The 12,252-nt window shown below is 35.9% G+C and overlaps 1 protein-coding gene and 1 long non-coding RNA gene across 2 annotated transcripts in view; one reads left to right on the top strand and one right to left on the bottom strand.

Annotated features, from left to right (window-relative positions):
- LOC149653534 (uncharacterized) overlaps nucleotides 1-12,252 on the bottom strand; it is a 399,454-nt gene that overhangs the window by 69,028 nt on the left and 318,174 nt on the right. The window lies entirely within an intron of this gene.
- On the top strand, nucleotides 8,072-10,342 carry LOC149653623 (uncharacterized). Its single transcript, XM_089847139.1, has 7 exons — nucleotides 8,072-8,268; nucleotides 8,334-8,373; nucleotides 8,445-8,942; nucleotides 9,006-9,165; nucleotides 9,234-9,463; nucleotides 9,534-9,850; nucleotides 9,918-10,342. Exons 3-7 carry the CDS (start codon nucleotides 8,931-8,933, stop codon nucleotides 10,138-10,140), a joined length of 942 nt encoding a protein of 313 aa, XP_089703265.1. The 5' UTR covers nucleotides 8,072-8,268; nucleotides 8,334-8,373; nucleotides 8,445-8,930; the 3' UTR covers nucleotides 10,141-10,342.

The raw sequence follows: 12,252 nt of genomic DNA, 5'->3' as shown, positions 1-12,252 counted from the left end.
ATAAAATTTCAAAAGTTTCTGACCCCACAGATTAAGAGGTACCCCACCCCACATCACCCCGACAGTTTTTGAGATAAAAATAAATAATAAAAAACTCGAGTTTTCTATTAAGTCTCTATGGCTCAGTGGTAGAATGTCTGTCTACTGCGTGAGCGATCCGGGTTCGATTCCCGGCTGCGACTTGAAAAAATTTTAATTAAAATTAAATCTCTAATCGAGCCCAGTTACCCCTATTGGTGGGTTGTGGTAATATAAAGTTCGTTTTAAGCTAAAATCTAACGATAACGAAGCGACAACCCCGGCCACTACTACTACTACTACTACTACTACTACGGACGACGGCTCGGGTCAAACTAAGAGCCTCATCGTATACTACGATGTGGCTAAAAACCATCAAGAGTCCAAACAAAAGCAAGAATCAGAGAAGCAGCCTATATTAGAAACCCCTATGGGTAAAAGCTTACTAAAATTGAACGAAGCACATCGAAAAAAACTGGAGTACATTTTCAACAGTGTTTTTTATGTAGTCATATAGAAGCTTTCCAGAGCTATGTTCACTGCAAAAGAAAAATGGTGTCGCACTCGGAAATTCTTATATTTCCAACCACAAAGTTGCATCAGATTTAGTATGCTATATTTCAAAAGCATTTAACGATGATGTTGCCAAGAAGCTCCTCTCTGTTGAAGCATTTTCAATTATTATGGATGGCTCAACAGATCGCTCAACTTTGTCTCATGAAATTGTCTATGTTTCAATTAGACTAGAAGCAAAGTTCAAAACTAAACTATTGGGACTTTGCGAACCAAAGAATGGTTCAGCAGAGGGTCTATTGTCGGCCTTGGATGCTATGTTCATATCTGTGTCATTTCCCAACTGGACTAAGAAACTTTGTAGCATGACTACAGATGGTGCAGCTGTGTACCATGGCCAGTATAAAGGATTGTTTGAGCTTATTAGAAAAAAGAAGGGAGGTTTCCTTATGACAAACCATTGTATGGCTCATAAGCTTGAACTTTCTTCTAAAGAAGTATTCAAGAAAAAAGAAGAATTGGATCATTTCTGTGGCGTTATTCAACAAAACACTAACGTAAGTCTCCGAAGAAAGAAACAGCAATTAGAGAAATACCCAAAGAACTCGATGTAATGATTTCAAAATTTGGATCTCTGCCCAAGACAAGATGGTTAATGTTTCACTTTAGGTTCATATCAGCAGTAGAAAAGAACTGGGCTCCGATGGTTGAACACTTGAAAATCGAGGTTGGCGATCCTAAAAAGGCTGAAAGAGAGAAAGCAGAAGCCTTGCTGTTCGAAGTTACAAAATCTTCTTTCTTAGCCAGATTAGCATTCTTATATGATATGTATTGTTTAATTGGAGTTCTGTCAACAAAGATGCAAGCACGTAATTTGTCACTTTATGAAGCATACGATGAAGTCTTCAACACTGCAGATTCTGTTCATAAATTAGGAGTTGACGGGGGAGAAAAGGTAAACACCTTTACGCAAGAGCTGCTCAAGGATAAAATTGCATTTAAGGGCAAGAAAATTTTGCTCGATTTGGATGAATCGTCTTTTCTGGCAGAAACTGCAACCTTATCAAACGAAATTCATGAACATCTAATTGAGCTAGCTAAAGGAAGCGCCATATGGAAAAATATTTCGGTTTTTGATGTTAGGCTTTGGCCAAAAAAACCTGGAAGAGCTGGACGCATTCGGACAGGACCAAATTGGAGATATTTCGAACTATTTTCAGACTTTATACAAAAATCAAGATAGCATAAATTTGAATTGCTTTTGCAAAGAATTTAAGAGTCTGAAACGGCATGTAGCAAGTCAGTTTCCGAAGGAAAAAATCTAGCATGTTCGAAGTTTTTCAGCTAGTTTGTGACTCCTTTAAAGATAGATTTACAATTTTCAGTAGGCTTTTCAATGTTTCATTTATAACCAATCCAACATCTGCTGAAGCAGAACGTGCCATTAGTTAGTGTGATATTATCAAAAATTCACATAAAATAACCTAGAGAATTCAATTAGAATTAAAATGGAAAAACTAGTTGTCATCGATTTTGACTGTCAGCCTGCCCTCAACCTTTGGTTTGAGGCTGCAAACAGAAGATTCAAAACCTGAAATAAAACACCCCTCGCTAAGACAAATTCTGTATCTAAACACGTCAATGATGATCATGAACTTGATGATGTACGCGATGAGTTAATAGACGAGTTTTGTGATATAGTTAATTGCGATGATTAACTGTTTAGTTGTAGTCAAAAATTTTGTTATATAATTAATTGTGATGATTAACTGTTTACTTATAGTCAAAAGTTTTGATACTGGTAATTAATAGTTCCTAATGTTATTGCAAGCCTTAGAGCCAAATTCATAGAAACGAAATCTTTGCGTCTGACGCGATAGTGATAAAATTTAGTACCTGGCTAAATGGTATCATAACTGTAAACTAATCAATGCTTTACAGACTAGGGGTATTCATACCAATTGTATGAATCCTATTCTGTAAATTATTGTAATTTTTGTAACTATGTAAAACCAAAGAGAATATACCAATTGGTATAACAGAACAATAAAGCATTTTCATTAAAATATGTGTAGTAAACTATTAAGCTAACTAACTCAAATATTCTAATTATCCATTTCTGTAGTTCAGCAGACGATGTGCCCAGGCCAATGGTCATGGACCAGTTTATTTATTCCAAGCCAGGTGGGTCATTGGCCCGATGTCCAGTTTAAAAAAATCCTTATTTCCCACCCTGGTCATAATGTGTACCAATTTTCATAATTTTTGAAGAAGAATGTGGAATACATTGTAGCTGGCATTCTCGGCGGCCATTTTCCAAGATGGCGGCGAAATCTTGCGCTCTACAGTAAGGGACTTTTAGTATAGTTTTTGTTGGGTCGAAAAAAACACATGTACCAATTTTCATCTTTATGCTCAAATGTTTTAGGTCGAACCCTAAAAGTCCTGGGCTAAAGAGAAACCTTGGTATGGACGATCTCTAATTTTGATCCACATTTCCGCTAAGGCGCATCTAATCCTCCCATCCTTCCGGAAGCGACAAAATATAATAATCTAGGCTTTGTCTATGAAGAGATTCAAAATTAAATTCAAATTCAAATTCAAAAATGTTTATTTTTTACCATATGAGCAGTTCCCATATGAGCGGATTTCATAATAGCGGTCCTCATAACAACAGTTCTCTAAATAGCGGTTCCCGAAATGGCAGTTTACCTATTACAGCAATTACCAATACAGCGGTTCTCGTAAACGCGGCGTACCGTTACAGCAGTTCTCTAAAGAGCAGAAAATCAGATATGCGAAAAATTATATTTCTTTATTATGGTGTAAGCTGGCCCAGCTGGGTTATATGAACTCAAAAAGAACTAGGTCAGATATGGATAATTTGGTTTGGTTAAAGTTGATTATTTCAACTAAATAGTATTAGGTCAGGCTAGGTTAGTAAAATTTTGGAAATTATGTAACAATGTTACTCCTTTTCCAAAAAATTACAATTATCTACTTCCGAAATAAAATGCCCTTTCTCGAATTATAATATGCCTTTTCCAAAACATTACTGTTTACAATTATCTACTTCAAAAGAAAATAACCTATCTCGAATTATAATATGCCTTTTCCAAAACATTACTGTTTACAATTATCTACTTCAAAAGAAAATAACCTATCTCGAATTATAATATGCCTTTTCCAAATCATTACTGTTTACAATTATCTACTTCCGAAATAAAATACCCTTTCTCGAATTATAATATGCCTTTTCCAAATCATTACTGTTTACAATTATCTACTTCCGAAATAAAATACCCTTTCTCGAAATATAATATGCCTTTTCCAAATCATTACTGTTTACAATTATCTACTTGCGAAATAAAATACCCTTTCTCGAATTATAATATGCCTTTTCCAAAACATTACTGTTTACAATTATCTACTTCCGAAATAAAATAACCTTTCTCGAATTATAATATGCCTTTTCCAAAAAAATTACTGTTTACAATTATCTACCAAAAAACATGTTTTATTAGGTCACATTCCTGATTAAATGATCACGGAAAAGGTAGTATTTGAAACCAACGAATATAAGTGTATTGTTCTGAAATGCTCGAAACTCAAGACAAACACTGCTATTTCTCAAAATAGCGACCGCTATTTCTAAAAAAGCAGCCGGTATTTCTAAAACAGCAGTTTTGAAAAACTCCGCTGTTGTTTGGAATCGCGGTTGCTATTTCGAGAACTGCTCTACAGGGAACTGCTCATATGAGGTACACCCATTTTAAAAACTATTCCGGTTTCTCTTGTCTAATAGCCACATGATCATTTGCGCCAAATTTCATCTAAATCCGCCGACCCATGGTTAACGACTTGGCTCATATCACATGGAATGACCCTAATCTGCGCCTAGAATCGGAGGCTATACTTCTAAACTTCCCTGCAAATGAAGTTGGCTGACTACTCTGATTGCTAAAATCTAGTTTATGCTTCTTCGTTGCAATCAGAGACAGAGGACCGAAGCTGTCAAACGAAGAATCAGCCATACCATCGCAAACCCCTCCAATTGGGTTACCAATAAACTTGCCAGAGTTTAAACTATCTGCCTTGGGTGAATTTTCAAGGGTATCCATATTTAAGATATAAAAATTCGTCGGAGATACTCCCACCCACCACCGAGCCCAAATAAGGGGACCTAAAATCAAATCCCAGGACTGTAACCCCTATATACTCGGGCACGGCCCACCAAGGGACATTTGACCTAAGCTCTTGAAAGGGGCAAGGCGATCGATTCGCTGCGGTTATCGAGAAACAAACGAAATTAAATTTCTTTTTATCAATAAAGACATTGATCACTATAATAAAGGGTAATCATAAGAAGTTGTCATCTACCGTTTCGTTGCGGTTACGAATACTAGTCACGTCATGCGCAAAAGTAAGTGAAACGCGAAGTGAGTAAATACACATAATGAAAGGTGTTTTCTAAAAACATTTCCTCCCGTAATAATGATTTAAAGTAATTGGCCAGTAAAAATTAGCTTGTGAGTTACAGTAAGCAAGTGTGTTCACGTGTAGCGTGGTTCGGGTGGAAAACGAAACAGCGCTTTGTCGCTTTGGAAACGGATTTTGGCAAAATTGATAGTTACAGCCATAATTCACTTTTTAAAACCGTACATTTTAATCTCCTCAAGGAGATCAATAAAAGTAATAAGAAAAATTCGTTTGTCTCTTTGCCTGAGTTGATTGGCGAGCTAATAATTCGTTGCTTTGAAGGAATTCACAGATGTCGGCCGCCACTGCTAAATATGAAACTTCAAATACAAGTGAGTACTTATTGATCGTAACCGAGAATATTAGTTCCTTTCAACAATATTTTCTCTCTTCTAACAGATTTACGGAACCAGTTTGTATCAAGTTCGGAATGCATGAGGTATAAATGAAAATGAATTTAAGATTAAAATGACGTTTTAAAAATTCTGGTTTTATAAAATTATCTTTCCTGGGAGTTGGATTCACTTCCGCTACAAAAGAAAAAATGTTACGATTCTATCGGATATGGAACTATGATTCATAATTTTACGTAAATGTTTAAAATGGTTTGACAAATAGTTGAGGTTTTCAAGATAATATTTGTTCAATAGCCCTGTTTACGAACCGATCAGCGCAATGGATGTCAAAGACTTAACTAAGGGTGGAGACTTACCAACCGTAAGTTACAGATTCAACATCCCACTACATTATAGGAAGATGATCATACCCTTTAGAAGGCTTATCAAGATCAGGGCTGAAACATTGTGGTCATTAGTTAGTATTCAGTTTTCTGAGGTATTTTCAGAGTTTGGACATCATACTTGGTCCATCGGATATTTCCACTTTAAGCAAGATGAACGGACTTGTTTCCAGTGGTTTTTACGACTTCACCGAGACGATCATATTGTCAGGGGCACCAAAATTGTCACTGTCAACTTCGCTCTCATTCTTGTCAATGGATTTCATGGTACATCTGGTCCAGATCGGCGTATCGTTTTATTCCAAAAAATTTCTAATCGATTACATTTCCATTCTGGTGTCGGCATTGGCTTTTTCGCCATTGTTACATCACTGTTATTGACTCACAAATTGTGGCACGCCATCCTAACAAAGTCAAGAAGTAACTCCAATCAAGTAATCAAGCGATATCTGATAGTTTTATGGGATATCTTTTCTGTATTTTTCTTTGAACGTAAGTGATTTCATCTCTCATAAATCGCTGTCATTTCGGAAACACATTTTATCTCTTGTGTCAAGCAGCGTACTCTCGTCGATTGGATCATATTTCAGAGCGTCTCGCCTCGCGTTTTGGGTAATTGGCGTCACCTTTATCGGGTTCCTCATGAATTGTTTCCTCAAGTCCGAGACCTTCAGTGAAAAATATTCTATCATCGAAACGATCGAAGATCTTCAATACATGCAGAGTCACGCTAATGTTCAACCACTGATGATGAAAGACGGGTTGGCTCACAACATTCTAAGCAATAGAGTAAGCGTTCACTTGTTATAAACCCAGTTGGGTCCTCTCAAAACTAAAGGTGTCAAAAAGGAGGAGAAGCTCGATAACTGGATGAAGAATCTCTTGAATGAAGAGAATTTTTGCGATACTTACGACCTGGTTTCGGCAAATTTGTACGAGAAAATTGTAGACGGCCATAAAGCTTTGATTTTGAACCAAAATTTTTTGTCCGCTACGTTGGGTTACGTTCTTATCCAAGACGATGAAATCATCAGCGATTGGAAAACCAAATTGGATGTATTCTATTTTTCGAAATCGCTTAAAAGCGATTTCATCGTCTTGCCTGCCAATTCATCCTTTTTCAGCAACCCGATCTTTCGTGAAAATTACGAAAAAGCGTAATTTATTCTTTCTGAAATTGCTAAGCGCAAACTAATTTGGCTTTAACTTTTATTTAGAATGCTCGTCTTTTTCGAGACGAAAGCGTTTAGATATTTTTATTTCCCAGGGGATTACGCCATGGATTTTGTCAAATGGGAACGTTTATTGAAGACCGCGTCGGGCCTGACGTTATTCGCCGTTTCTATAGTTTTTTACCTTACTTTATCGGCTTTATCCGTTTGCGTCGCCATGTTGTTCGTTGAAATAATCATCGGCTGGAAGAAATATAGAATCGTTTAAAGAGAAGATCAATCAATCAAAACGTCTTACAAAAAGTACACCTTATTGATTTCGAAACAATGACAAATATTTACAACGACATAAAATCTTACAACTTTCAACCGAACATTGAAAACACTTTATTCCATTTCATTTACCTAAATTCAAATATCCGTCATTTTAGGACATGATCTATGTCAGGTACAAATCTAGAATGAAAACTATGTTGACGAATAAAGATTGAAAATAAACCGATATAAGTTAAACATGAATATTTGGTTGTTGTTCGTTTGTTTTGATAATTCTTCATTGAGAAACAGATTATATTGAACGCGTTTTAAAAGTCTCGTAGCTTTATCTCAGCAATAAAACGAAACCTTAGCTACGGGGATGTAATAATTAAAGACTAAATAATCTTTCGAAAAATGTAGGAATTGGAATAATATGGCTATTTTCTGAATCCGTAAATATGGTTCTAGGCCTATATCTATAAACGTCGCGTTTAACGATTTTCGAGAAAGAAACAACACTCAATTACTTTTTGTCATGAAATACACTGAAAAACATTAAATAAGCCCTGGGGGTATATTACTTCAAAGGCAATTACATAACGTTGTCCTCTACCGTTTTGTTTAGGCTACAAAAAACAGTCAGGTATATAGCAGAAAAGTAAGCGAAAAGGGAAGTGAGTAAATACTTATAATGAAAGGTGTTTTCAACAAAACATTTCCTGCCGAAATTATGATTTAGGGTAATTGGCATTATCGCTGTAATCAACAACCGAATTACAGTAAACAACCGTATTCAAGTGGCGCTTGGTTCTGAAGAAGACCAAATAAAGCCATATCGCTTTGACAATGAATTTTGGTTAAATTTAATAATGATAACTACAGCGATAATTCACTTTCCAAAAGCTTATATTTTTAATCTCCTCAAAGAAATCAATAAAAGTAATTAGAAAAATTCATTTGTCTCTTTGCGTTACGTTTCGCGTGAGTTGATTGCCGAGCTAATCATTAGTTGCGTAGAAGGAATTCACAGATGTCGGCCGCCACTGCTAAATATGAAAAACTGTTTCCCGATAGATACCTTAAGTACAAGTGAGTACTTATTGAACGTAACCGAGAATATCAGGGCCTTTAAACAATATTTTCTCTTACAACAGATTTACGGAACCAGCTTTTATCAAGTTCGGAATGCTTGAGGTATAAAAAAATGTATTTATGATTCAAATGGCGTTTCAATAATTCTGGTTTTATAAAATTATCCTTCCTAGGAGTTGGATTTACTCCCGCTTCAAAAGAAAAAAATGTATGATGCCATTGGATATGGAACTATCATTCATAATTTTACGTAAACGGATCAAATTGTTTGAAAAATAGTTGACGTTTTCAAGAGAGTGTTTTCTTCAATATAGCCCTGTTTACGAACCGATCAGCACAATGGATGTAATAGCCATATCCAAGGGTGGAGAATTACCTGCCGTAAGTCACAGTTTCAACATCCCAGTAGATTGTAAGGCGTTGATCATACCTCTTAGAGGCATTATCTAGATCACTGCTGAAAACACTGTGGTCATTAGTTTGTATTCAGTTTTCTGAGGTATTTTCAGATTTTGGACATTATACTGGCTCCAGTGGATATTTCCACTTTAAGAAAGGTGAAAGGACTTATTTCCTGTGGTTTTTACGACTTCACCGAGACCATCATATTGTCAGGGGCACCAAAATTGACACTGTCATCTTCGCTCTCATTCTTGTCAATGGATTTGATGGTACATCTGGTCAAGATTCGCGTACTTGCAACTCCAAAATCATTTAATTGATTACATTTCCAGTCTGGTGTCGGCATTTGCTTTTTCGCCATTGTTACATCATTGTTATTGACTCACAAATTGTGGCACGCCATCCTAACAAAGTCAAGAAGTAACTTGAATCAAGTAATCAAGCGATATCTGATAGTTTTATGGGATGTCTTTTCCGTATTTTTCTTTGAACGTAAGCAATTTCACCTCCCAAAAATCGCACCAATTTGGGAAACACATTTTGTCTCTCGTGTCACGCAGCGTATCCTGGTCAATTGGATCATATTTCCGAGCGTCTCGCCTACGCTTTTTGGGTAATTGGCGTCACCTTTATCGGGTTCCTCATGAGTTGTTTCTTCCAGTCGGAGTTCTTCAGTGAAAAATATTCATTCATCGAAACGATCGAAGATCTTCAATACATGCAGAGTCACGCCAATGTTCAACCACTTATGATCAAAGACGGATTGGTTCACCGATTTCTAAGCAGTAGAGTAAGCGTTTGCTTGCCTTGCCCCTATGGTGTTAGCTTTTCTTATGAAATAAATGTAATTGTCTATTAAGGCCAAGGAAGAGGAGAAGCTTGATAATTGGTTGAAGAATCACTTGAACGAGGAGAATTTTTGCGAATTTTACGACCTGGTTTCGTTAGAAATGTACCAGGAAATTGTAGACGGACATAAAGCTATGATTCTGAACCAAATTTTTTTGTCTTCTACGTTGGGTTTGGTTCTTATGCAAGACGATGACCTCATCAGAGAATGGAAAAAGAAATTAGACGTATTCTACTTTTCGAAATCGCTTAAAAGCGATTACGTCGTCTTGCCTGCCAATTCATCCTTTTACGGCAACCCGATCTTTCGTGAAAATTTCCAAAAAGGGTAATCGATATCCGCTCCATTCATAAATTGTTCACTGCAAACTAATTGGGTTTTAACTTTTATTTAGAATGCTCCTTTTTTTCGAGACGAAAGCGTTTAATTATTTTGATTTCCCCGGGGATTACGCCTTGGATTTCATCAAATGGGAACGTCCAATTAAGACCGCGTCAGACCTAACTTTATTCGCCGTTTGTAGCGTCTTTTACCTCACTTTATCGGCATTAACAGTTTGCGTCGCCATGTTGTTCTTTGAAATAATTCTCGGCTGGAAGAAATATAGATACGATTAATCGGCAAATCAATCAATCAAAACGTCTTACAAAAGTACACCTTATTGATTTCGAAATAATGACAAATATTTACAAACGACATAAAATCTCACAACTTTTAACCGAACATTGAAAACAACTTTGTTAAATTCTAATGTCCGTCAAGCACAAATCTGCGATAAAATTTATGGTGAAGACTCGAGTAAAGATAGAAAATACACCGATATAAATTAACCATGATTATTTTGTTGTTGTTGCTTTGGTAATACTTTGTAAACAAACACATTTTATTAAACACGGTTTAAACATCTTAGCTTTTATCTCATCAATAAAACGTAACCTTAACTACGATGATGTGATTATTGAAGAAAAAATTATCTTTCGAAAATTGAAGGGGTTATCTCAATTCGTAGAGATAATTAAGACACATGTTTTTGCCCGGTGGTGGTTTTAAAGGACTATATCGTTTCCCCGAATTCTACCTACGTAGAAATGTATTAAGAGATCCCAATGTAATCAATCAATTCCATAGCGTTTCATAGGTAGGTTTAATTTTCCTTGGTTAAGTAGATTTTTGTCGAGCCTCATGATTAGTTTCTCTTCTTCGCACGCTAAACGCAATTATATTCAAAATTATTTTTCGGCTAGATTACTTTCGAATTATCAACAAATAAAGTAATAAACCTTGTAACTAAATGATGCGTTTAACGATTTTTGACAAACCAACACAAACACAATTCCTTTTTTTCCTGAAAGACACTGAGAACCATTAAATAAGCCTTGGAGGTATATTACTTCAAAGGCAATCATACGACGTTGTTTTCTATGGTTTTGTTTAGGCTACAAAAGCTAGTCAGGTATATAGCAGAAAAGTAAGCGAAAAGGGAAGTGAGTAAATACACATAATGAAAGGTGTTTTCAACAAAACCTTTCCTGCCGAAATTATGATTTAGGGTAATTGGCATTATTGCTGTAAACGTTAGCGACTGAGTTACGGTTAACAAGCGTATTCATGTGGCGCTTGGCTCGGAAGAAGACCAAATAAAGCCATATCGCTTTGGAAACGGATTTTGGCAAAGTTTGATAACTACAGCGATAATTCACTTTCCAAAAGCGTATATTTTTAATCTCCTCTAAGAGATCAATAAAAGTAATTAGAAAAATTCATTTGTCTCTTTGCGTTAAGTTTCGCGAGAGTTGATTGGCGAGCTAATCATTCGTTGCTTTGAAGGAATTCACAGATGTCGGTTGCCACTGCTAAATATGAAAAACTGTTTCCCGATAGATACTTCAAGTACAAGTGAGTACTTATTGAACGTAACCGAGAATATCAGGGCCTTTAAACAATATTTTCTCTTACAACAGATTTACGGAATCAGCTATTATAAAGTATGGAATTCTTGAGGTATATATAAAAATGAATTAATGATTCAAATGACGTTTTAATAATTCTGGTTTTTTAAAAAATTATCTTTCCTAGGAGTTGGATTCACTTGCGCTACAAAAGAAAAAATGTTACGATGCCATCGGATACGCGACTATCATTCACAATTTTACGTAAATGGTTAAAACGATTTGAAAAATAGTTGACGTTTTCAAGATAGTATTTTCTTCAATATAGCCCTGTTTACGAACCGATCAGCACAATGGATGTAATAGCCATATCCAAGGGTGGAGAATTACCAGCCGTAAGTTACAGTTTCAACATCCCAGTAGATTGTAACGCTACATTGTGGGAAATTTTGGTAAGGTTTTAGGCTCAGTGGGAAAAAGGTAATTTTTTTTCCAAAATCGGTCAAATGTGGGAATTTTCGTGTTTAAGTGTTTATAGTGCAGACTATGCAGTTAAAATGATTGAATTTTCGAAAATTTTGCTCGGTTAAATAATTGCAAGCGACATTTTGAAATAAATTCGGTGATTTTAAATTTGGCACTGGAAAAAAAGTAGCATATTTTGAGAATTTTAAAGCTTTATAGCGTTTTGGCGCATTTGTACATATTGTCAAAGCTTTAAGCAGTGATATTCCATATTAAACCTAGTAGGAAAAAATAGTACAGATAAATATGACTGTAACTTTTCCACCATATTTTAGCTGGGGGCGTGGCTAAAAAGGGGGTGTGGGAAATGTGGGA

This window comes from Phalangium opilio, unplaced genomic scaffold (genome assembly GCF_054372755.1).
Source record: "Phalangium opilio isolate 3A_F unplaced genomic scaffold, DU_Popi_V2 ptg000082l_1, whole genome shotgun sequence".
NCBI classification, from domain to species: Eukaryota; Metazoa; Arthropoda; class Arachnida; order Opiliones; family Phalangiidae; genus Phalangium; species Phalangium opilio.
Note: the sequence above shows the minus strand (reverse complement) of the source record. Positions and strands in the feature narration are given on the sequence as shown.

What these genes read in the sequence shown, in the direction of transcription:
- LOC149653623 (XM_089847139.1), top strand. An exon ending in TTCCGTATTTTTCTTTGAAC is followed by an intron (nt 9,166 to 9,233) that starts GTAAGCAATTTC and finishes CGTGTCACGCAG; the next exon opens with CGTATCCTGGTCAATTGGAT. An exon ending in ACCGATTTCTAAGCAGTAGA is followed by an intron (nt 9,464 to 9,533) that starts GTAAGCGTTTGC and finishes TTGTCTATTAAG; the next exon opens with GCCAAGGAAGAGGAGAAGCT.